Below are 23035 nucleotides of genomic sequence, written 5' to 3' on the forward strand. Positions count from 1 at the left end.
GGCATGGCTGGCGACGCCGCTCCTCTCGGGCCTCGTGGGCCAGGATCTGGCAGGTTCCGCACACAGCTCCTGCCTGCTGTGCCAAATTGCAAACCAATCTTGCTTGGGCTTGCTGGGGTGGCAGAACGTGGAAGGCCAGTGCGATGGGCTAAGTTTTTCTGGATAAGGAAGGATTTCTCTGGGGCTTTGGATAGAGCCCAAAGAGGCAGGCCCATTACGGCCGCCATATTGGCCACCTTGCCCTGATTCAAATTAACCAGATCAGAGCAACTGTTTTCAAAGTCAAGTTCTATTTTAAATAGGCCTGGTCATTTTGATTGTATGAAATTCATATTCGGGTGAATAACCCATTTTATAAAATGACATCAGCCTATTAAGCTGAGATTGAGCCAATGCCACTTTTGAAAAATGTTGAATGACTTGGAATATAGTAAATTAGAATTGAGATTTAGAATGTATGTCCCCCATACTTAAAGTTGAAGGTACTCCAAGATAAACCTCAGATTTAACCCAACGGGGATCAGTTTTCATGTTAGGATCATCGGTCACAAGCAGGGTTTTATTAATGTTGAGCTTATACCCTAACAATTCTACCCCTATTACTCTCTAGAACATTTATCCTGCATATAACCTTATGGAAAGGATTACCACTGACAGCCATTAGCACAAGATTTATCGCACAGAGAAAAAAGGGTGCCAATATTGGGGGGAAAGCAGTTTCAGAGTTCTGAGTTTCAAGAATTAAGTGATTAATTTGATTCCAACTTTTTACGCCCAGTTCATGAATACGTTTTATGTTCCTTTTTTAGGGTGCTGGAAATATCTATTATTTCACGATTGATGTGGTTGAAACAGACTGCCATATTGTAAGTCGAAAAAGCTGGAAAGATTGTAACATCAGACCCTTCCATGAAACGGTAAGTACTGAGAGAGCGAGTTTTACAGCAAAATGCATGCTTCGCCTTAAATGTACTTGAAGTACAAATAGGCTCCATAGTTTAAGATTTCTTTGTCATGTGTAAATTTAAAATTTCTTTTGGTAAAGACAGATATGAAATCTAAAAACGAGATTTACATGTCACCATCAAACTAACATTCATCCCATAGTCTGAAAACCACTGTACATATAACTGCCCAGCTTGTGCAGTGCATATCACCATAGTAAACACATTACAAGCCACTAAACACATGCATGTCATCGCCGCCTTCCACAGCTTGTGTTACCGTATACCTAGAACTAGATATGCCGTCATCCAAATGGCACAGGGCTAGCCACACCACTGGACTGCAGAAGCTCTACATATCGGTAGACACTTAACAAAGTCCACGGTATGGTTGAAATGTAGATCCAAAGTACAATTAAAAACTCTTAAACAAACTCATTAGTCCCTTAACACAGAACATACCTTATGTTATGCATGCCATAATCCAAACAGAAAAGCTGCATTCATTACATATACCATGTATTACTTATTGCATCTACCCCAGCATGTGACAGAAAGCTAACACTACGTGACATACACCATAACTTCACCTTGCATAGCATCTTAAAACAACATGAATGGCTCCATTCGGATATGACCATGCCATCACTTAATCAACATCATGCATACAAAGGCAATCACAATAGGCCTGTAAAATCATTAATGCCATCAACCAAACTACATTGGGCATATCACTACCCAGTTAATATTTCAACATGCAACCACATGACACTGATTTCAATGCCAACACCATAATTAAACTATCATTACAAGAACACAATAAACTAACACATTATATGTCACCAGTGCCCCCTTGCTAAGAAAGCGTATGCTGACTTTCATGCAATATAGTTGCTAAATATGGCATCCAAGTAAGGGAATACATGACATGACCATACAAAAAAATAAGACAATCAATACTTCGGATATCACAGTACTTGCTTTTATTTGACTGAAAGACTGGAAGCCAGTATTTAACCAAAACAATACATGTAATCAGCCAACAAACATTATAAATACTACACCCCAGCAAACACAGTATTTTCTATCAACCAGTTATTCAATTATTTGAAAAGTTTTATAGAGCGCGAACAAGACCCATACGGGTATCAGAGCGCTGTAAAGAAAAGGCAAAAAATATAGGGTAACACAGTCAGTGGAACAGTAAGTGGCGTTACAACAAAGTGGGAAACCAGAGTCAGTTAAGAGTTGGGGGTATCAGAGGTGTCCTAGCTCACGAAAACAGTTTAACATACCAGTATACAATAATGCGCATTCTTGTATTACAATAGGAATCACAGTATTAACAGAAACAAGAGCATGAGAGTCAGTTGTTACCAGCATAAAATAAGGCGCATTCGTGAGTTACCATAAGTATCGCAGTAATAACAGAACAAGAGCATGCGAGTCATCCGAGACATCATCAACACCTCCCTCACCACCGCCACCTTCCCCGAGAGCTGGAAACATGCCGAACTCAACGCCTCCTCAAGAAGCCGACAGCAGACCCCACAGACCTCAAGAACTTCCGACCCATCTCTCTCCTCCCGTTCCCAGCAAAGGTAATTGAGAAAACCGTCAACACACAACTCGCCACCTTCCTCAAAGCCAACGAATCACTCAACCCCTCGCAGTTCGGCTTCAGGGCCAACCACAGCACCGAGACCGCCCTCATCGCAGCCACGGACGACATCAGATCCCTGACCGACAAGGAAGAGACCGCGGCTCTCATACTCCTAGACCTCTCCGCAGCCTTCGACACGGTATGCCACCGCACTCTGATACAGCGCCTCAGCAACGCTGGCATCCAAGGCAAGACCTTGGACTGGATCATCTCGTTCCTCTCCGGAAGAACTCAGAGAGTCCGCCTCCCCCCCTTCAGATCAGCGGCTACCGAGGTCATCTGCGGCATCCCACAAGGATCCTCCCTCAGCCCCACCCTCTTCAATACCTACATGCCCCCCCTGGCAAACATCGCACGCAAACACGGACTCAGCCTTATCTCCTATGCAGACGACACACAACTCATCCTCTCTCTCACCAACAACCCATCCTCCGCTAGAACCAGACTGCACTAAGGAATGAAGGAAGTCGCTGACTGGATGACGGACAGCCGGCTTAAACTCAACACCGACAAGACGGAGGTCCTCATCCTAGGCCCGACTCCAACCTCATGGGACGACTCCTGGTGGCCCCCGCCCTAGGCAGCACTCCCCAACCCACCGACCACGCCCGCAACCTCGGCTTCATCCTGGACTCCTCCCTCTCCATGACCAGACAAGTCAACGCAGTCACCTCATCATGCTTCAACACCCTACGCATGCTCCGCAAGATCTTCCGCTGGATCCCCACCAACACCAGGAAAACCGTCACTCACGCCCTCGTCACCAGCCGCCTGGACTACGGCAACACCCTCTACGCAGGCACCACGATCAAAATACAGAAGAAACTCCAACGTATCCAGAACGCAGATGCACGCCTCATCCTGGACGTCCCGCGCCACCACCACATCTCCGGCCATCTGAAAAAGCTTCACTGGCTTCCAGTAAGCCAAAGAATCACATTCAGACTCCTCACCCACGCACACAAAGCCCTTCACAACCAAGGCCCCAAGCTCATCAACCACCGCGTCTTCTTCTACGTACCCACTCGCAACCTATGATCGACCGGACAAGCCCTGGCAGCCGTCCCCCGCATCCGCAGAGCCACCGCCGGAGGAAAGTCATTCTCCTACCTTGCAGCAAAGACCTGGAACTCTCTTCCCAGCCATCTTCGCTCTACACAGGACCACCTCTCCTTCAGAAGGCAGCTCAAGACCTGGTTGTTCGAGCATTAGCCCCCCCCCCCCCCCTAGCGCCTTGAGACCCTTACGGGTGAGTAGCGTGCTTTACAAATGCCAATGATTGATTGATTGAGTTGAAGCCGTTAAAGTTTGTTCAAGAGTAGCCGTTTGACATGTTTCTTGAAAGATATTGTGGAGGGATTGGATCTGATCTCAGGATGCAGGGAGTTCCAGATTCTTGGAGCCAGACCAGAGAACGTACGATTGTAAGATTTTTTTCTTTTTGAATCTTGGTGGTTTCAAGAGTAGGGTGGACGTACCTCTAAGGTTCTGGGTGTCAATTCACTCAATCACTAATTACAGTATTACTTCGAAATCTTCAAAATTCTATTGCGAATTAAAACATTAAAAACATATTTCGTAGCATTGAAAAATGAAATAAAGCCTTGGAAAATCTGGACCATATATGTGGCTCTCTACAGATTGATGTCCCAAAATTCTGTCTTAATACGTTGTTTTGTATTGTAGTACATCCTGAAAAATGATAGAAAATAAAGCTGTTCAAAAACACCAAAACAATGTTGTGTTCTATGTCTAACTTGTCTTACCTTTATTTCCAGATTTTTGGACAATGTAAAGCTATCTTCTACCTCAGTTTGCCTTGGAGGAGAGTCAAACTGTACAGTTATAATTGTATCCTCGGTCCAGGTACGGTGTTGTTTCCGTTTCAAGAAATCGTCCTTATGTATGTGATCGGCCACAAATGCCATTTTGACAAGGAAGTGGCAAAACAATCCCTGACATATCAATAACTAATAAACATAATGTTTAAGAATTTAGCATGTGAATTGAAATATAATTCAAGTGATTGATATACATTTATATCGCTGTAGCATGATTCATACATGAGAAAGACGTGTAATGTAGAGCCAACGATACAAGTACATAATGTAGCATAATGCAGCTCAGAAAAAAACAATAATAATTTTTTTCACCTTCACAGTTCCTAAAAGTTTAATTTCCTCCATGTGTCCTGACTGCCCCACTGGGAGTGAGTCACCTCTCTTTGAACCAATAGCTGATACAATGGTTGCAAAATACAACAAAGAAAGTAATAACACCCACTACTACAAGGTTTACATGGTAGAAAACTCAAAAATGCAGGTAACTACAAAACTATTTATCATTACACATCATAAGCTGGTAAATGCTTCATAACTGTTATTCTGTTATGAGTTACATGATTTCTTTTTACTTTTTTTATTTTATTTTTTATTCTGGTCTTTTCATAAAGTCTCAGGGTACTTTAAGATGGAGACAGGCATGCTACGTGGGAACCACAACAACTCCAGAGAGGCGATTAAATAGTTATCAGACTTGCTCTTGTCTGTTCATTAAAAATGCATGTAGATTCTTCCCAGCTGTGGTAGCTTAGACACAAAAATCTTCACCGCAAATCTCTCCAGACTGAAAGAAGGGATGCTAGGTGAAAGATGAGAGGAAGCCATCAAGCTGCAAAGGTGAATATTTGAAGAATTTGGCTCCAGAAGTACTGGGTGCACTGCCACAGAAGTTCCTTAGCACAAGGTGGAGGGACTTAAACCCCACAGGAGGCCAATGAGGTTGAGCCAGAGCTTATGCTATTACTTGGTGTTGTATACATAAAGGTGTGCATGAGGGATCAAGTCAGGGGTCTGATCCTTCAGGAACAAGAGCCCTTACACACCCCAAGGGGTGTCATGCTTCCTCATAGGGCAGCTCCTCGTTGGGCCGGCGCTGCAATGCCCAACAGGCCCTCAGGGGGGGCTCTTTGCCGGAGTTCTTTTAAGCTGCCTTAGTGAAGTGTGGGGTATTATGTGAGGGTGTTAGTGAGTGAGTAGGTTGGTGGGTTAAAAATGACTCGAAGTGTTAATAAGGCAAATGTTTAATGTATGGAACCCTCGGTCATGCCAAAAACAAATGTAGGCCAGAATGAATATAATAGTCCACATTAGCTCTAAATATAATTATTGGCCAACATGATTCTTGCCAAACAATTGTCATAGAGGATCAAGGCAATTAGTCAGGATCGTGAAAAGTGAAGGACTAAACTACTCATGGGGACGGGGGCGATCAGACGTACATGTGTTATCTAAAGCCGTACCAGTCCAAGTGCATTAGATTATATAGTATACCTGGTGCAATCGATAGGTAAACTGACCACTATTACAGATGGACTAAGGCTCCATGAGCAATGGCAGAGTCGAGCTACAAAAGCGTCATGCCACAGTTGAGGATCTTAGTTGGAGCCTTAGCCCATCTGCATTAACGGTTGGGTTACCTATCGATTGCACCACGTATACTATATAATCTAATGCACTTGGACTAGTACAGCTTTAGATAACACATGTAACTTTTGACCGTCCCCCTCGTCGTTGGGATACTGACCACTCAATGTGGCCAAACACTGGTCCTGCAATGAGGTGTTCCTGCTTAGTCAACAGAAGTTTTTGCTTTGCAGAGTTCATTTTTAAGAAATTGCTAGACATTCATCTCCAATTAGTCGATCATATGGTATCTAATAAATAGAACGGAAAGAGTCCTCATCCTTAAAACTTAGATTCAATTGCATATAATTAGTGTGCATGAGATGCTAGCTTTATAGCCCACTTCTGATGGTTCTATCAGTTTCTAAATGTCCTCCGCCTGAGTTATAGGCCTGACAAAGAAGGCCTGGATGATGCCTGAGGCTCCATACATTCCTATGCTCAGTTTGTACACAACAGACATGACCACGGCCCAAATACGCAACTCTTGTGTTTTTGCAGTGAATTTGAATACTAGGTTGAGGGGCAAAAATGCTCTTTCTGCAGCATTTATTTATTATTATCTACTAATATACAAATTCACCACTAATCCTTAATGGAATCCGGAGTATTGTGCTACTCGGCAAAAAACACTTTGATGCCTCGTCATAGGTAGTAAGGGCTATTAAATTGCAATTACAATACAAAACAATACAATTATGTATCAAATAGCAATTAATACACAATGAAAAACATAGAGAACATTGCATGTACTTTTTGTATATTGGCACAAAATATCTCTATTGTAAAAGTAACATACTCATCTTGTGAAATACAAAGTGTGCGTAAGTAGGTAGCGATTTCATCAATAACCTCAAATAAGTCCTTGTTGACCTTTATTTGATTAAAGGATTCTATCAGAAAAGCAGTTTTTAGCCATGTTGTAGCTCATTAAAGAAGATGGTGGTAGATCTTTATGTAAGCATTTTCATACAGGTGGCCGCAATTGCTCTCCACCTTTGCCTCTTCTTTATAGTTTGGCAGTAATCCACTTGGACTAGGCATTTTATGTCTTTACTTTAACAGGTATTATGGAAGTGGGTTTGTCATTCTTTGCCGTAGAGAAATCAGAAAGTGAAATGGCAAATTCATTATATATTTATCCAATTCAGTGAGAGAGGGTTGACAAGAGTGATCCACATTTCCCTACCAGTGAATTCTTGATGGAATTGATACAGTAGCACATGCAGACCTAATTGCCCTAAGCATCTGGTCAAAGCCAAGAATGATATAAGGAAGATCCATAGAATCTGACATAGTAAGAAGATGTCGTGGAGCACAAGGCTATGAGTATGTCCTGCACAATGGATTGGGTTGTATGCCACTACAACGACTACAAAAATACCGACCTACACAGATATCTACTTCATAATATCAGGTCAATATATTCTCAGGTACTTGTAAAGAAGTATAGATTTACTCTTCCATCTCTACTTGTACTTACCTTGACCATGAAATGTAGCTGATATTGTGGAGTCAACACTCCTGAGTAGGTTAACGTGAAAATATTGATATTGTGACTCCACACTGTGTGATGTGGAGTACACATTTGGCAATAAACTAAAGCCAATTCCCTGACATGGCTTATCAATCCAAATATTAAAATCACCTAGGACAATCAAGTGATTAAAACTGTTTTATGATTATGAGGTGGTCCATAAATGCAGGTGCAGTATCCAGGAAGGTGCGGGTCAGGTTCAAGGGGATACCAGATGCCAAATTTAAATGTAAAAATTGGTTTGCACGAGCCCAACAAACCTTGAGCTCTGTAATTTGAGTGCAGTGCCCACATTGTTAATATCAAGTTTGGTATGAAAAATAATGATTCTTCTACGAGTTTAATCTGCCATAAAAATATATTTAAAGTTGGAACAAGTCCCCAATTTTAGGATTACAAAGAGTCATAAATTAAGACTCACGGGTAAATAGCAATTCATTTTTGTGTACTAGAAGCAGATTGTTCAAGTGGAATTGAATTATTTTGTTTTCTATATAGATGACTGGGCATTGAGAAGAAAGGATTTAAACATCCCAGTTACATTGATGTGACAAGAGATGCTTGGGTTAAATATCAAAGACATTTTTAAGCATTTGTAAAACTTGTCCTTTCTGGGGTTAACAATATCAGAACCATTAGGGTCCTCTTTATGAGTGACCTCTTAATTCCTGTCAGCTGGTGATAGCAGTTACCAGCCTCACCTAAAATGTAAGAAAATTGCGGATCTATGAACTTTCGAGTTTCATCAAGAGGACATTTCGGCTGCTGAAAGTAGCTTAAGTCTCCGGGTGAAGGTTAGGCATTAAATCAGGAAATAGTGAAGAAACAAACCCAGAATTAGCAGTTCACCCAATTATTTCTGATTTCTTAGTGGATCTTCAGAGTCCAACTTGTTAAAGGTGGGGTTTCCGCCCCCCCCCCCCCGAGTTGCTGGTACCTCTGGTATCAGTAACTCGGTGCAAGGGGGAAATCTCTCTCATACACCAGGGCACTTTAACGAGGGCCTTAGATTGTGTCCATTTTTAAAAGGTGTGGACAGAGTGTGCTGTCTCCGCTAAGAAGCTCATATTGAGACAAGTGAAGAAACAAACCCAGAATTAGCAATTCACCCAATTGTTTCTGATTTCTTAGTGGATCTTCAGAGTTCAACTTGTTAAAGGTGGGATTTCCCCCTCCCTCCCTGAGTTACTGGTACCTCTGGTATCAGTAACTCGGTGCAAGGGGGAAATCTCTCTCACACACCAGGGCACTTTAACAAGGTCCTTAGATTGTGTCCATTTTTAAAAGGTGTGGACAGAGTGTGCTGTCTCTGCCAAGAAGTTCATATTGAGACAGAAAGTCATTGGCGTCATTTTTAAGGTGCCTTTAAAGTTAACTAATTGATACAAAAGTGGCACACTTAATCTGCCAAAAACGAAAAACATCATGACCTGTATTTAGGAAGCACTTGACACATCAGTGTTGCTGTTTCTGAGCATTTTAAAGAGAAAGAGTTATCAATTTCACAATTAAGTTGTGTGCACTAACCTCTCTGAGCAACCATGCTGGAAAGACACATTTTGAGACAAAATGGAGGATTTGTGATTTATTTACAGGCAATTTAAATGTGGGTCTTATAATTCCAATGGAAATGTGCCTTTCACTACAGCAGCTCTACTGATCATTCCCCTAATAGGTGTTGGATAGATACCATCATTGTACAGTGAAATAAGGAAATGATGCTTGCTCACTAGAGCGAAATGTAAAATGTAGTTAAATGCAATTTCACAAACTGTGGGCAATATGCATTACAAAAATTGTGACTTTTGGCTACTGCAATAGATGATTTCCATCATTTGGATATCACTGACAAATGCATTTGTTCTTTTTCAGTGGGTTAATGGTCCATCATATTTTGTGGAATTTATTGTTAAGGAAACAAACTGCTCTAAATCAGAAACTCATGTTGCAGACTGTCACTTCCTGGAGGATGAACAAGCTGTAAGTGCAGAATTCAAAATACAGTCCTTGTAATTGATAGCTTATCTAGACAACGGGAATAATTAATCTCATTTAATTACACTATATGCTATCCTTTTGGGACAGGTGGCAACATTTGTAGGACGTTTCTCTAACAAAAGCATGCTAAAACTGTGGCCATTTTGCTGCTTGATTTACTTGAATTTTTGCTACATCTCTGAGGTGCTAAATATATAATCTGATCACACAACAGTACCTGAAAAAGAAATAATCCTGAGCACTAAAATGGAATCGGAGGTGCTTAAAAGTTTGATAATGCAAAGGTTGTTGTTCAGTCAGGATGGTATGCCTTCTATTGGTTGGAAAGAAAGCAGGGTTAGTCTAAAGGCAGGAACATGTCACTCTGGGAACTCATAGCTAAACAAAATTTCCATTTTGATGGGATGATGGGATACTTGAATAGAACTGCCTCCTTTTTCATTTACTGTAAGGTAATTCATATGCATAGTGTTTTTGTTTTAGATTTGTGTATTTTTGATCTCTGCTCTGGACTGAGGCTTGCACTCGTCGAACTGTGCTTTGCTAAAATGGTTTCCATTTTCTATCTCAGTGCAACCCCCTGATGTGAAACTGACTTGACTCCCTGTGAGGGCCGCAGGCTGTGAGGGCCTAAGGCTATGAGGGCTTCAGGCTGGTTCTTCAAAACACTGAAGTAATAACAATTGGACCAGCAGAGTGTGCAATAGTAAACATTCAGGCCATGCTATCCGTTATGTTAGCTTTTCGTCGGGTAGCACAATATAGGTTTGAGTAGTCACCTCACCCTTCACCTACATTTACCGTACTATTGTACTACATAACGGTGTTTGGTATTGACCTTTTACCTGGCTAAGCGCTGCATAAATGTAGTGTGGTTTTCCCCGAATACTAGCCTCATTAATTATGCATAAGGATTCTCAGAATCACAGCAGGATTACCATCTTCTGCATATTAACTCTGTATAAGGGTCATCCCTTCCGTCATCCTGAGCCGACATGACACAGCAAGGTAGAATCACCTGAGGGTACCTTTTGGGTATATATACACCACATTTTTGCCGGGGTAGGCAGAGGAGAAAGTCTTCCATGCTGACACACTGACGCAAGACACTGAGGTTCCTGCACGCAGGCACTCCAGCACTCAGTAGTCTGACATCCCTCGCAGGGTGTCCATCTCGAGACCAAGAGGGGGTCCTTCACTCACTCTAGCCAGGTAATGGGGTTGGCTCTTTCCTAGGGGGAGTCTTGGCTATACACCTACATAAATGCTTGGTACACTTAGGTACATCTAGTTAGGGTCGCATCGTAGGAGTACGCATTATTACTGTCATGTATTTATATTCTTGCATATATTTATTGTTTTAGCACTATGGTAGAAATCTACCATGTGTTTACACTGTTGGTGCTTATAATCATTTATATCTGCTTCTGTCTTATGGTTGTTTTTAGCACACCTATTTTACACAAGAATGATGCTGACTCAATAAATACCTATTGAAAAACGACCCCACTGTTTATTCTGTGTATCTCTCCGAGACAAAGTGAGCACGAGTGACTGAGCGAAAAGTACTGTATTGTTTCCATGATCCCTCATGAAAAAGAGTTGTCATGTTCGATAGTTGCCAGGAACTATTCTCTCCTTGGTAAGAGGAGTTTACAGTGGCACTGTGAGTTAGCTGGTATACAGTCGACCATATCCGGTGGGGGTATCTGGAATCAGTCTGGACACCAATCCCACAGTTTATGCTGTCTAAAAGAGCAGATCCTATATAGATTTATAGGAACTACACAACAGTTCTATCTGGGTCAGTTATGGGATTGCAAACAAATGAGAGAGATGTACTCGCTAGTGGCAGTTTTACTGCAGGAACCAAAGTTTCATAAGGAAAAATATAAACTAGTCTTTCATACGGATCCCAGGAATAGTAGAGACAATTAAAATGACATTTTAAGCCTAAAGGGAACTTGAGCTAGAAAGACTAAGGGAGTCATTCATGGTTTACCTAAAGTTACATATGCTGGTGTCCCAAGCCAGAGGTTCCCCACCTGATTTAGTGATGGCGAAAACACTTGTGAAGATTCTGCCATGAGTGCGGAAATCCAGTCATGACTGCGGAGCCAGCGTCAGGAGTGTGGACTGTCTTTGTGAATCAGGACCTGAGTTTCTGACAGCACAGCACCAGTTGGCTCAACCCTTAGAAGCTCTGCGCTAGTAGCCCTTTCACTTATATGGCTGTCTAAATCTAGAGTTTGGAATGCCCGCCTTATTTAGAGTGTAGGCCTACCAAATTTCCTTTTTTTCACATACCGTCTGCCATGTAAGGCACGGCAGACTATGCAGGAAGAAGCATAATTTATCCTCATGTGAGGGGCATTCACCGTTTGTGTAATAGAAAATGCATTCACAGATCATCGAGTACTGGCTGAGCTGCCGCTAGGCTAGCAGAAATGAAAAAATAGTTTGACAACTGTCTGCCTAACTTAAAATTTCCCCATAAGTATAGAGTTAGAATTTTAGTTACCCATTTTAGTTTTGATGCTTATAACATCTAGGGGTGGGCGGACCTTGCAGAATTTCATGCCGCAGAATTCCGCGGAGTTACATAAAACTCCCGAAGATTCTGAAAAATTTCACCAACAGGCACAAAATATGCAGGTCGCACTGGTTGCAGGACAATTTAGCGCTGGCAGTGAAAGCAGCGCTGACAATCAGCGTAAACAGCACCATATGTTGCGCAAGAGCGCACAGCCATTCAAGTTGATTTTGCTACTTCTCGAGTAGAGAATCTTCTCAAGCGGCAGCAAATCTACTCTGACAGCGACCACTCAAGAACGCCGGCAACCGCCCATGTTTGAAAGCAAAATCTCGCTCGCCAGCATGCATATTGTGGAAATTATTCTCAATTATTAATTTTACTTTTAGTAATTTGACTGGCATTAAATACAGAATGCATGGGTGCAGTTTAACATAGGCAGGAACATTGCCTAAATTATAGAAACTCTTTGTGTTGTTTATGGAATGGGAAGGTGTACATCAGCATCTTAAAAAATTAAGTTATTTTGGTTGGAAGCTTGACTGACATGGGACTCAAAGCACGTTTTCTTGCAAAACATTAAGTCCAGGCTTCAAACTGTCAATATTTGATCTGAAGTAGGGTGAAAATGCAGCCTGTCACTGGCAATGGATATCAGGAGAACCTAGACACCATTATTTTGGATTCCAGGTTCTAGCCAGCCTAGACTGCACTGGTTCTTTGGTCAATAAAGGAAATGTATGCAGACATACTACAATAGTAATAGGTGCTTGATTTCAGGATCATTTCTTTCTTTAGGCTTGAAGGCATACTTTTTTGCAAGTTCAGTCCACATTTTCACTATTTCCCTTCTCTTCATATACTACTCTCCTTGGAAATCGATCTTTAATAGAAATCTTCCCTAAGGGTCACCCCCTGAAGTAGACAGTGGCACTGACAGGATGCTTCTTTTGAGGTCCATAGTTTCTTCCCCTTTCTCCTCCATCCTGTTTCCTAGGCTCCCCATTTGTCTGGAAAAGAGACAAGAACTTTTAAGATACTCCCTTCCTCTCAGGGACACAGCTTCTTGTGAACTGACAGAGAGACCCTGTTTATATACCATAGAACCCCGCAACTTATTAGCACTATCTTCTCCTCTCTCTTGATTTGGTTTCTCCATTCTCACTCCCCTCCTTCTCTATTGAGGTGTCTGTATTACTAGCTCTTAGAGGAACAGACCTCATAGAGTCTGGGAAGGAAAGAAGATTGTAATGAGGTTCAGGTGGAACTGTTTTTACTTCCCACACTAATTCTGAGACAAAATCCTTTCCGGTAAGTTGTTTTTTCTATCCTAGGAGAGAGCAAACCCACCATTTGGTTTCACAGCTCCAAATATGGGATTTAGTTTGCCAAGACCTTCTGAATTGTGTTGGTATTTACCCTATAGGTGCAATAAAGGAGATGTAGCCTCCAAATTGAAATGGATTCCTCTGCAGTCTAAGCTCTAGTCCTCCCCAAAAGCAACCATCTGCCAAGGAGATCGGCTAATCTAGGAAGGAATACAAAAGCGTTACGATTGCTTTCACAAATTGATTTCCTGGCTGCAGTGCATCACATCCCATATGACTTTTTGGTCTATCCTTGAGGTATTTTATTATCAGCTAACAGCCATGATTTACATGATCCCAGCCAGTACATGACCATATATACCTAGTCCTCTTTTACAAATGGGCAGTAAAAATCCCAGTCCCTGAACAAATCCCCGTTTCACAGGGATCTGAATTCTGAATGTGTGCTCTTTACTGAACTACCACAACGTTCTTCAGGTGATTTCTTGCAGGTCAAACTTGCAAAGATTTTACTGAGAGGGGGCGTCCTTTAAAAATGAGTATAAGCGAAATTTGTTGTGGTAAGATCCACATTTCTCTAATTGTGTCCCATTTTCCTGTTGAAAACTCAGAAAACAAGGTATTTATGATGCCTGATAAATGCTTCACCTAATGTTGTTGGAAACATGGCCTAATTAGGAAAGAGGATAGAGTGGACCAATGTGACAGTGTAGATTGCTTTCCTGCTGAATTTGTTATTTTTCTGTTTTTTCAGTTAGGCATATAAGCAGGCATACCTTAATTCTCTTCCCTACACAATCCTGTTTCAAGAGGGATCAGAAATCAAATATTTGCAGACCATTTCCGCCTCCCCACAAATTTTGGAAGGTCAAACCTCTCAAATTGTATCATCACAAAATGCCCAGAAAATCCCAATACAGGTGGAATTCAGTGCTACATGAACAAAATATTTGTGTATGTTGATATTTGTGACTACCAAAATCTGGTATACAAGCATATGGAGTATTCTTCTAGGGATGCCGCTACAATCAGGGGACATGGCTGTAAATGCCTCACCTAACATTATCCCCATTAAACTGTCCCTTACCACAGTGTAGTGCCACCCCTTGTCCAGAAGGAAAAAAACCACAACAACAGGGTTCTACTTAATCCTCGTCTGCCTGACGCATGGTGAAGGGCCTGCTGTACCATACAGTTCCCTTAAAGCCACATGCAGGGAAAATTGGCAGATTATCCATACATATCCCATGTTTTCAAGTAGCAGAGAATAAAAAGCTGATTTCTATTGGCCATCAACTAGTCCCCAAATATGAATCTACTGATGGACTAGGCTAAGGATATAGCTTGGACTTTCCTATCTCTTGTCTCACCCACAGCTGTTCAATATCATCGTATTTGCCTGTAATGTACTAGGGGGAAGGTAACATATTACACGAAAATTAAGTTAAATAGGACTATTGCAGAACTCAATGAGCAGTTCTGAGCTATAACTTGTAAGTGATGTGTCTGACATCTAACAGACCAACAACTTCAGTGTGGTGGGCAGAGGCACATATGACATTTTCAGGAAAACAGGCATTTCAATAAGACCATAAGATCCCAATGCAGTAATGAGCACAATTTTCTCTTCGGCATTTAAGCATCAATATTAATATGAGCATAGTTGATTCAAATATATAACCCACAAACCTAAGCTTATTGTTTCACCTAGAGCGTCTCAGACATACACATTTAGATAAAGGCCAGGAAAGCAGTTTGAAATGTAGGTGTAACATAAGGAACTAGACAAGGCTGCCCTCTTTCTGCCTCATTGTTTATTCTCGTCTTCAAACCACTTATGAAAGGCTTAGAAGATCTGATGATTACACAATCTTTGTTTTCCACGATCAAAGTATCAAATTCACTGTATATGGAGATGATATTTTCATACACAGTGAGCAATCCTTGCCTTTGTTTTTAATGAACTGTTCTCCTTTTCTGATATTTTGGTTTATAAACTAAATGTTGACATGTCTGAAGTCTTGCCTCTTAATGAATGTTGCATTAGGGAACCTATCCGAAATATGGTCTCTACTAAAACCAAAGGGCTAGGAATTTTGTATTGTAATTGAATGGGGTACAGATTATCTAAGCTACAGTTTAAAAGTAAAATCTCTTGGAAAAATGGCTCTCCTTGTACCTCTCTTGGTGGGTGCATTTAGATACAATTAAAATGCTGATTTTACTCATTATAAAAACCTCTTTCTTATGATGTTACCAGTTAAAGTACAAAAAGCACTTTATTCTAAAATTGAGGGTATGTGTAAGAAATTGGGATATTGTTTGAGGGGTGGTGGAGTCTCCACTCAGGCAAAACCACAATCCTTGTCAGGGTGAATCACAAAAGTTACTAAGTTAAAGTATGCTTACGGCATGCACTTGTAATGCCAATCAGCTCCCTGAAAGACCCAGAAGGGACATATATTTTAGTCCACTTGTAGGTACACAATCAGCCGATTACACTGGTGTGCGTATATGCTCCCAATATGGATGTCCCAAACATCTTTCCAGTGTTATGGCTGAATGTGGACCAGTTGAGGTCTGGAGTAGTCATTTGGTGGGTAACTTTAAGGTGGTCCTCAACGTTAGGGTGTATAGAACAGGCGTGGGCAGCTCAGCAATTGCCAAACATGTTGGAATGTTGAGAAGAAATTCGGATGGAATCAATGTAATTCTTCAAGACAAATGAGAAATCTGTGTCCAGCGCTGCAATACTAAGAGAAACATAGAAGGTGGCCTGTACTGTGAAACAGGCAGCAGTAGTGTGTGATATAAGGTGCAGAATAAGCAAATTGGAAGGCACCCTGCAAGCACTGGAAGCTGCTGAGGGAACGCAGACGACTTCAGAGCACACGGCGAAAACCAGAGTTACACTCACTGAGTACCAAGAAACGGCCCTAGCCAAACTCAACTTCCTGGCCAGAGAGGTGCGGGCAAGGACCTACGGTGAGAGCGACAGGCCGGTAAAACCTTGGTGGCCTTTATACAACAAAATAGAAGCAATGGGATGGTGTCCTAACTAACACTGCCCAACGGACACACCACAACAGACACAGAGCAGATACTGGCCACCTTCCAGAAGCACTATACGGGGATGTACACTTCCATATCCCAACCTGAACTACAGGGGTAGGATCAGTACTCCAACACTATAGTGCTGGAATCGGTTGAGGGTGGGCACTGAGAATACCTCAACAGGCTGTAACTATCAAAGAAATCATAGAAATGATACTGTCTCTTCTGAGCAGCAAAGCTCCTGACCCGATGGGCTACCATCCCAATTCTACAAAGAGTGCACATTCCTCCTGGCCCCTAGGCTGTTAGCAGTCTATGAAGAAGCAGTCGTATGAGGGTCACTACATCCTTCCATGCAAGATGATGACAATACAAAAGCCTCCCAAGCCCCCGGTTGAGTTGGACTCGTACAGACCACTATCCCTTATTAATATCGATAATAAAATTCTAGGAAGCTGGTGGAAAGCAGACTGCAATCTTTGCACCCTTTTCTAATTCACCCAGATCACTCAGGAGTGCAGGTCAACCTTGCACTACCTAAGAAAGCTCTTCTCCATTTTACATCAAACCAACCCTGATCGCGAAGTGGTGGTGGTCTTTCTGGATGCCACCAAAGTGTTTTATTCGCTTGAATGTCCTTATCTAGTTTATGCACTCAGGTTGAGAATGAGGGAGCAGATACTGAAGTGGATTAACCTTTTCTGAGTGACAGCCACAGCACGAATTTGGCAGAATGGTATGCTTTCAGACTAAATACATGTAGGCCATGGAAACAGGCAGGGCTGTTCGCTCTTGCTGGTCCTGTTCACACTAGCGAAGGAGCCTCTCACTGCCTGGCTGCATCAACATCACTCAGAAAAAGGTCTCAGTTTCACTGGTAGATGTCCTGTGGTTTCTCTGTACCCAGACGATGTCACACTACGTGAATCACCCTTCAGGAAATGTGATCAGGGAATTTGAGTGCTTTGTCGGCTTCTCTGGCTATACATCACCTGGGACAGGATGCTCTGTGAAAACTATGGCATACTAATAACCAAAGCAGACACACAAATCGATAAATGGATCATACTGCCGCTGTCCCTGGCAAGATGCATCTCACTAGCAAAGATGGCTCACCTGCCTGTACCTCTTCAACAATATACTTATTCCCTTCACGAAAGAGTATTTTGGCATGTTAAGAACAGCCTTGACCAGACTGGCCTGGTTGGAAAAGCAGCCCTGCCTGAGTTAGAAGAGCCTTGTGCTAGCCTATAGCCAGGGAACCTAGTGGCGCCAGACTTTGAAGTAATCACGTTTGTGCCCAAGCACAATATCTCCATTACTGGATGTACCCGCTGCCCTTTCAGCCTCACCTACCCATTGAAATGGATACAACTGCCCCAGCGTGACTTACCACCATTTTGTGGGCTGAGTAAAAATGACCAAAAGTGGAGATCGACACTGTAGGCTGCACAGTGTGGGTCTGGCGCAGGCTGCTGAACTGCGTAGGTCGACCAGACATGTATGCATTAAGCAAGTGTTGCTTTAAAACCTGATGATTAGGGTTATGGAGGATGTGGGGCTGTGCAGGAGATAGAAGATTCTCTACCTCACTAGTCCTGAAGATGTATATGCAGGAAATACCTTAACACAACAGGAGGTCCTCATACAAAGATAGGATTCCAAGCCTTTCCATCATCTTATCTACTACATACTAAAAGCAACATGCCGGTACCTGGGCCAGAACTACCCATCCTGGCCTCCAACACCTTGGAACAGGTGCTGACCTCACCGTCACCCTGATGGCTGGTGTCACACATATACAACCTGAGCCAGAAAATGGCCCTGTCATCAGCCCCCCTGGTCCCGTCAGAAGTGGGAGGAAGACCTTGACCTCGAAATCTCCAAAGAGGAATATATCTACTGCTGCAGCCAAAGAGGCGAACTATCCCTGAACTATAGGCTTGGGCTCAAGCATTATAAACTTTACACATAATTTATCACAATATCACACACCAGAGAGGCTACACAAACTGGGCCCTGCTATACTACTCCAGATGCAGAGTCACAACCGGTAACTTCATACATTTAGTTTGGTTGTTCCCCCTGGTGCAATGCTACTGGGAAGAATGGATCAAGTGATAGCTGCCATTATTGAGGACTGTGAATGGCTCCGCTGTTGGGCTTTGTGTATTCCTCCCGACAGTGACACAATGGGGATTAGGTGTGGACAAGTTGGGCCATCCGTCCAGGATTGCAGGGGGTGGAGCTGCTCCATGCCCCACTTTGCCTTCAGGACACACAAAGGAACCTGACACTAGTTTTTTGTCACCTCAGACTTCTTGAAGCCTTGACAGAGGAAGGGAAGAACTTCCCAGAACGATATGTGAGGGTAGGTGGCCAGGATGGGGAGTTCTGGCCCAGGTACCGGCATGTTGCTTTTAGTATGTAGTAGATAAGATGATGGAGAGGCTTGGAATCCTATCTGCAAACATCTGACAAGTAACCCTGGCCTAACTCCTCATGTATAATAAACGAGGCAGAGCTTAAGCGGAGTGATAATAGTCTTCTCATACACATATTTTCAATGTTTTGGAGCATCGGAGAGTTTACATACCACTAAATATCACTGCCTCAAGTAGCAATGGGGACACACATGGCCTTATAAATTCTCAACATGGTTTCTAATAGCTTATAGCCCAGCCTAATGGCAAAATTAAAGGTGGATGGTATTGTTCTGGAGAAATCATGTCTTCTATGTATTAACAATGAACAGCAAGAATTAGAGGAGTCAAATGTAACCCATAGATCTGGAAATGCCTTGTCACGGATGATGACACTGCCCTTAATGGAAAACATTCTGGATTTTGTTGACCTATGACCTTTTCACCATACCATGAGATTTATTATGTTTGTGCTCAAGTCCAGTTTATCCAGAAAACTCACAAAATAATTAGGAGGGTGCTGAAGGCCTAATGCTGCTCTGGACAAAAGAACTGTGCCATTGGTGTACAATAATGGTGGTATCAGACGCATCCCTATCATGGGGATATTATGCCTTCATTCGATCAATGCCTGTTCCCGATGAGTAATATATAATGTAAACAGAAAAGGCACCAGATTACAGCCCTAGTTCGCACCCTGTTTTAAAATAAAGTGCTCTGTGCATTAACCTTTCTTATCATGCCTGACTGATTCAAGGGCAAATCATGCAAGAAATAAACAATATTTGCCTCCACTCCTATGTTTAGCTTGATGGCCCAGAGTTTATCTCTGTTATCCCTATTGAATGCTGCACTTAGATCCATAAAGGCCAAATGAATGCATCCTTGTTTAGCTACTGTGTATTTGTTGAAAATTAGGTGTAAGTTTAGGCTCTGGTCAACAGTCCCTAAGCCGGGTCTAAAAACATACTGGGCATTAGACAAAAAGTGATCATCTTTATCCCAGGACATCAATCTATTGTTGTGTTATGTGTATTGGTAAAGTGCACAATCACCCGCACGGGTATCCTAGCACTGAGTAGGGGTGTGTGCCTAGCCCTACCTATGGTAGGTCAGTTAATTGAAAAAAGACAGGTCTTCAGCTTCTTGCCAAATTCAGTAAGAGAGGGAGATGCTCCGATGTGGAGAGTGAGGGATGTAAGAGAATGCTGGTCCTCCGCATCTTGTTCTGTGTATGCATGGGATGTTGGCGGATAGGAGGTGTCTGGATGGTTGATAGAAAGAGGTGCGACTATTCAGGTAGGTGGGACTGAGTTTTGGAGTGTCTTGAATATGTGTGGGAGGAATTTGAATTGAGTCCATTTGTGTGTTGGAAGCCAGTGTAGTTCCCTTAGGTGTATTGTAATGTGAGTTCTGTGTGGGAGGCTGATGATGAGCGTGACTGCTGAGTTCTGTATGGTCTATAGTTTGCTAGTGAGTTGCTTGGTGATCCCGGCATAGAGGCCGTTTCCATAGCCCAACTTGCTGGTTATGAGGGCATGAGTGAAATGTTTTCTTGTGTTGCTTGGGAGCCACTTGAATATCTTCCTCAGCATTTTGAGGTATTGTAGAAGCAGGATACAGTGATGGTGTTGACTTGTGCAGTCATCTCCAGTTGCTGTTGATGATTTTCCTGAGGTTCCTGGCGTGGATTCTGGGTGTAGGTATGAGTCTGAGTTCGGCTGGCCACCAATTGTAGTCTCATGGTGAGGTGTTCATGCCGAAGATCACTACTTCTGTCTTGTGCGTGTTGAGCGAGTTCGGTCATGCAGGTGGTGAACTTGCTTCTTGTGTTGGGGGTCTTGTCCGAGAGGAACGGAATGAGTTGCATTTCATATGCATAGGAGAGGATGTTGATAACTTGTGTGTGGATGACACTGATCAGAAGGATCATGTATACGTTGAAAATGGTAGAGCTGAGTCATGAACCTTGAGGGACTCCTCGATGAGTTTGTGGGTTCTGAGGAGTGAGGTGCCAGGCTAGCAACTTGTGTTCTATTTGTTAAGAAGGAGCAGATCCAGTGGAGATTGGGTCCTTGGATGCTAATCTCATCCAGGCATCTGATGAGGATGGGATGTGAGACCCTGTCAAATGCTGTAGAGAGGTCTATGAGAACGAGGGCTGCCGTGTCTCAGCTGTCAAGGATCATACAGATGTCGTCTGTGTTAGCAATGAGTGCTGTTTATACATTGTGGTTGGGTCTGAATCCAGGCTGTGTGGCATTGAGGAGCTGGCGGTTCCTGAGGTGGGGGTGAGTCATCAGTTGATTAGTTTTGCCGGGGATGGTAGCAAGGATATGGGTCTGTATCTGAAAAGCGTGGCTGGGTCAGCGGATGGTTTCTTGAAAAGGGGCATGATGGTAGCATGTTTCCAGGTGTCGGGGAGTTGATGGAGGCATTGGTGATGGGTGTTAGTGCTTCATTGATTGGTAGTAGTCCTTTGGTGAAGGCGTGGTGGGGGCAAGGGTCCAATGGAGACCCCGAGTAGAGGGTTTTCATGGTAGCATTGGTGATGGCAGGCCATGAGGTCTTGACTACGGCACAAATATGGGAAATAGGTTGGTAGCAATGAGGACATTTTTTAAATACAGGTAGGACCACTTATTTTGACCAGTATAAAGGAAGAAAATACCGAACTGCTGCATTGATATAAATGACAATTAATAGAGCCCAAAGCATAACATTGGAGCTAAATAAGTCTATGGAAACCGCAACAGGACCAGGGGCTTTATTCATGGGTATCACATTGATGGCATCCCTTACCTCCTTCCACAGGAAAGAAATGTTTGTGTGACTTAATGGCTGAAGGTGATCATAGGACACAGTTAATAAAGTAGCAGTCTCATAAATTGCTTTAAAGTACCTAACCCACATATCAGGTAGAATATGTGGAGATAATAATGTCCATAGGTGATCATGAAATAGTGGCCAATTAATAATTTCCCAAAACAGGAAGCTTTGCCTAATGCTGCTGGTATAAATGAGTTGATCCCAAGTCTCCTGTTGTAACAAATTTTATGTTCTTTAATCGCTTTTATATATTTGATGCTGCAGGAAGCTACTCTTGAGCAATATCTTGGTTTCTTTTTCAGTGCTTCAATAAGTTTACGAATGGCCCTTGAACATGTGATAAAAAACCTGAATGGCAAGCTTGTCCAGGTTTCTCCGTGCATCTCAACAATGACTGAACTTTATCACAAATACTCATAAATGAATTGACAATAGAGTCATCAGAAAAACTCACATCTAAACAATTATCAACATTACAAGAACAATCATAAAATAATTCAGAAAAACAGAATATCCCGAAAAATATTAGGCCATTTAAGTTTGTTTGAATGGTCTCTACCCCATTAAAAGAATAAGTGACTTGGTCTGACTTTAGATCCCAGATAACAGTTACAGTTAAAGGATTATGATCACTCCAGGAGTCCCGTAAAACTAATCTTTTAATAAACGAATCAGAGTAGGTGAGACAATGTTAAAATCAATCACCGTTGAATACCCTCTACTGATAAAGGTAGGATTATCCCAAATTGACTCAGCGATTCAGCATGATCTTTTTAAAGTGAGAGATTAAAATCATTAATATTAAAATTCAGCTTTCACCCTGCGGAGAATGGTTAAAATGTGGTTAATTAAATATAGACGCTAAGGGGTGTCAGTTACCCAAAAGGCAACATTTAGTGCAGAAATTAAAATTAAAATTGCCTAATAATATTACTGGGGTATAAACTATTTTCAGAGTGAAGAACTACACTAGTAGACCTCTAAGATCAATTAGCATTATAACAATTTACAATTAGCAATTATAATAAAACTGCAACCAAATTGGGGGAGCCTAAATCATACATCTGAATTTTACAATTTAGGCTCAAAGTATTTAAAAATGAGAAGCCTGCCCTTTGTCTTTCCACAATTTAATGGAGTTTCAGGGAATGAAAAAGAACACAACAAGTCTAAATAAAAAGTATTGCTAACATGCCATGTTTGTCGGAAACTAATGTAATTACATTTATTTAAAATAAAAAATAAAAACTTGCATTATCTTT

At 42.1% G+C, this 23035-nt stretch overlaps 1 protein-coding gene across 1 annotated transcript in view; it reads left to right on the plus strand.

Annotated features, from left to right (window-relative positions):
- Positions 1-23035, plus strand: part of LOC146785921 (fetuin-B-like) — a 129631-nt gene that overhangs the window by 59604 nt on the left and 46992 nt on the right. Inside the window, exons 2-5 of the mRNA XM_085635319.1 lie at positions 810-917; positions 4386-4473; positions 4769-4929; positions 9481-9588. Of these exons, the coding sequence (XP_085491445.1) occupies positions 810-917; positions 4386-4473; positions 4769-4929; positions 9481-9588 (465 nt within the window). The remainder of the gene's footprint in view (positions 1-809; positions 918-4385; positions 4474-4768; positions 4930-9480; positions 9589-23035) is intronic.

Source organism: Triturus cristatus, chromosome 11, assembly GCF_964204655.1.
Source record: "Triturus cristatus chromosome 11, aTriCri1.1, whole genome shotgun sequence".
Classification (NCBI taxonomy): Eukaryota; Metazoa; Chordata; class Amphibia; order Caudata; family Salamandridae; genus Triturus; species Triturus cristatus.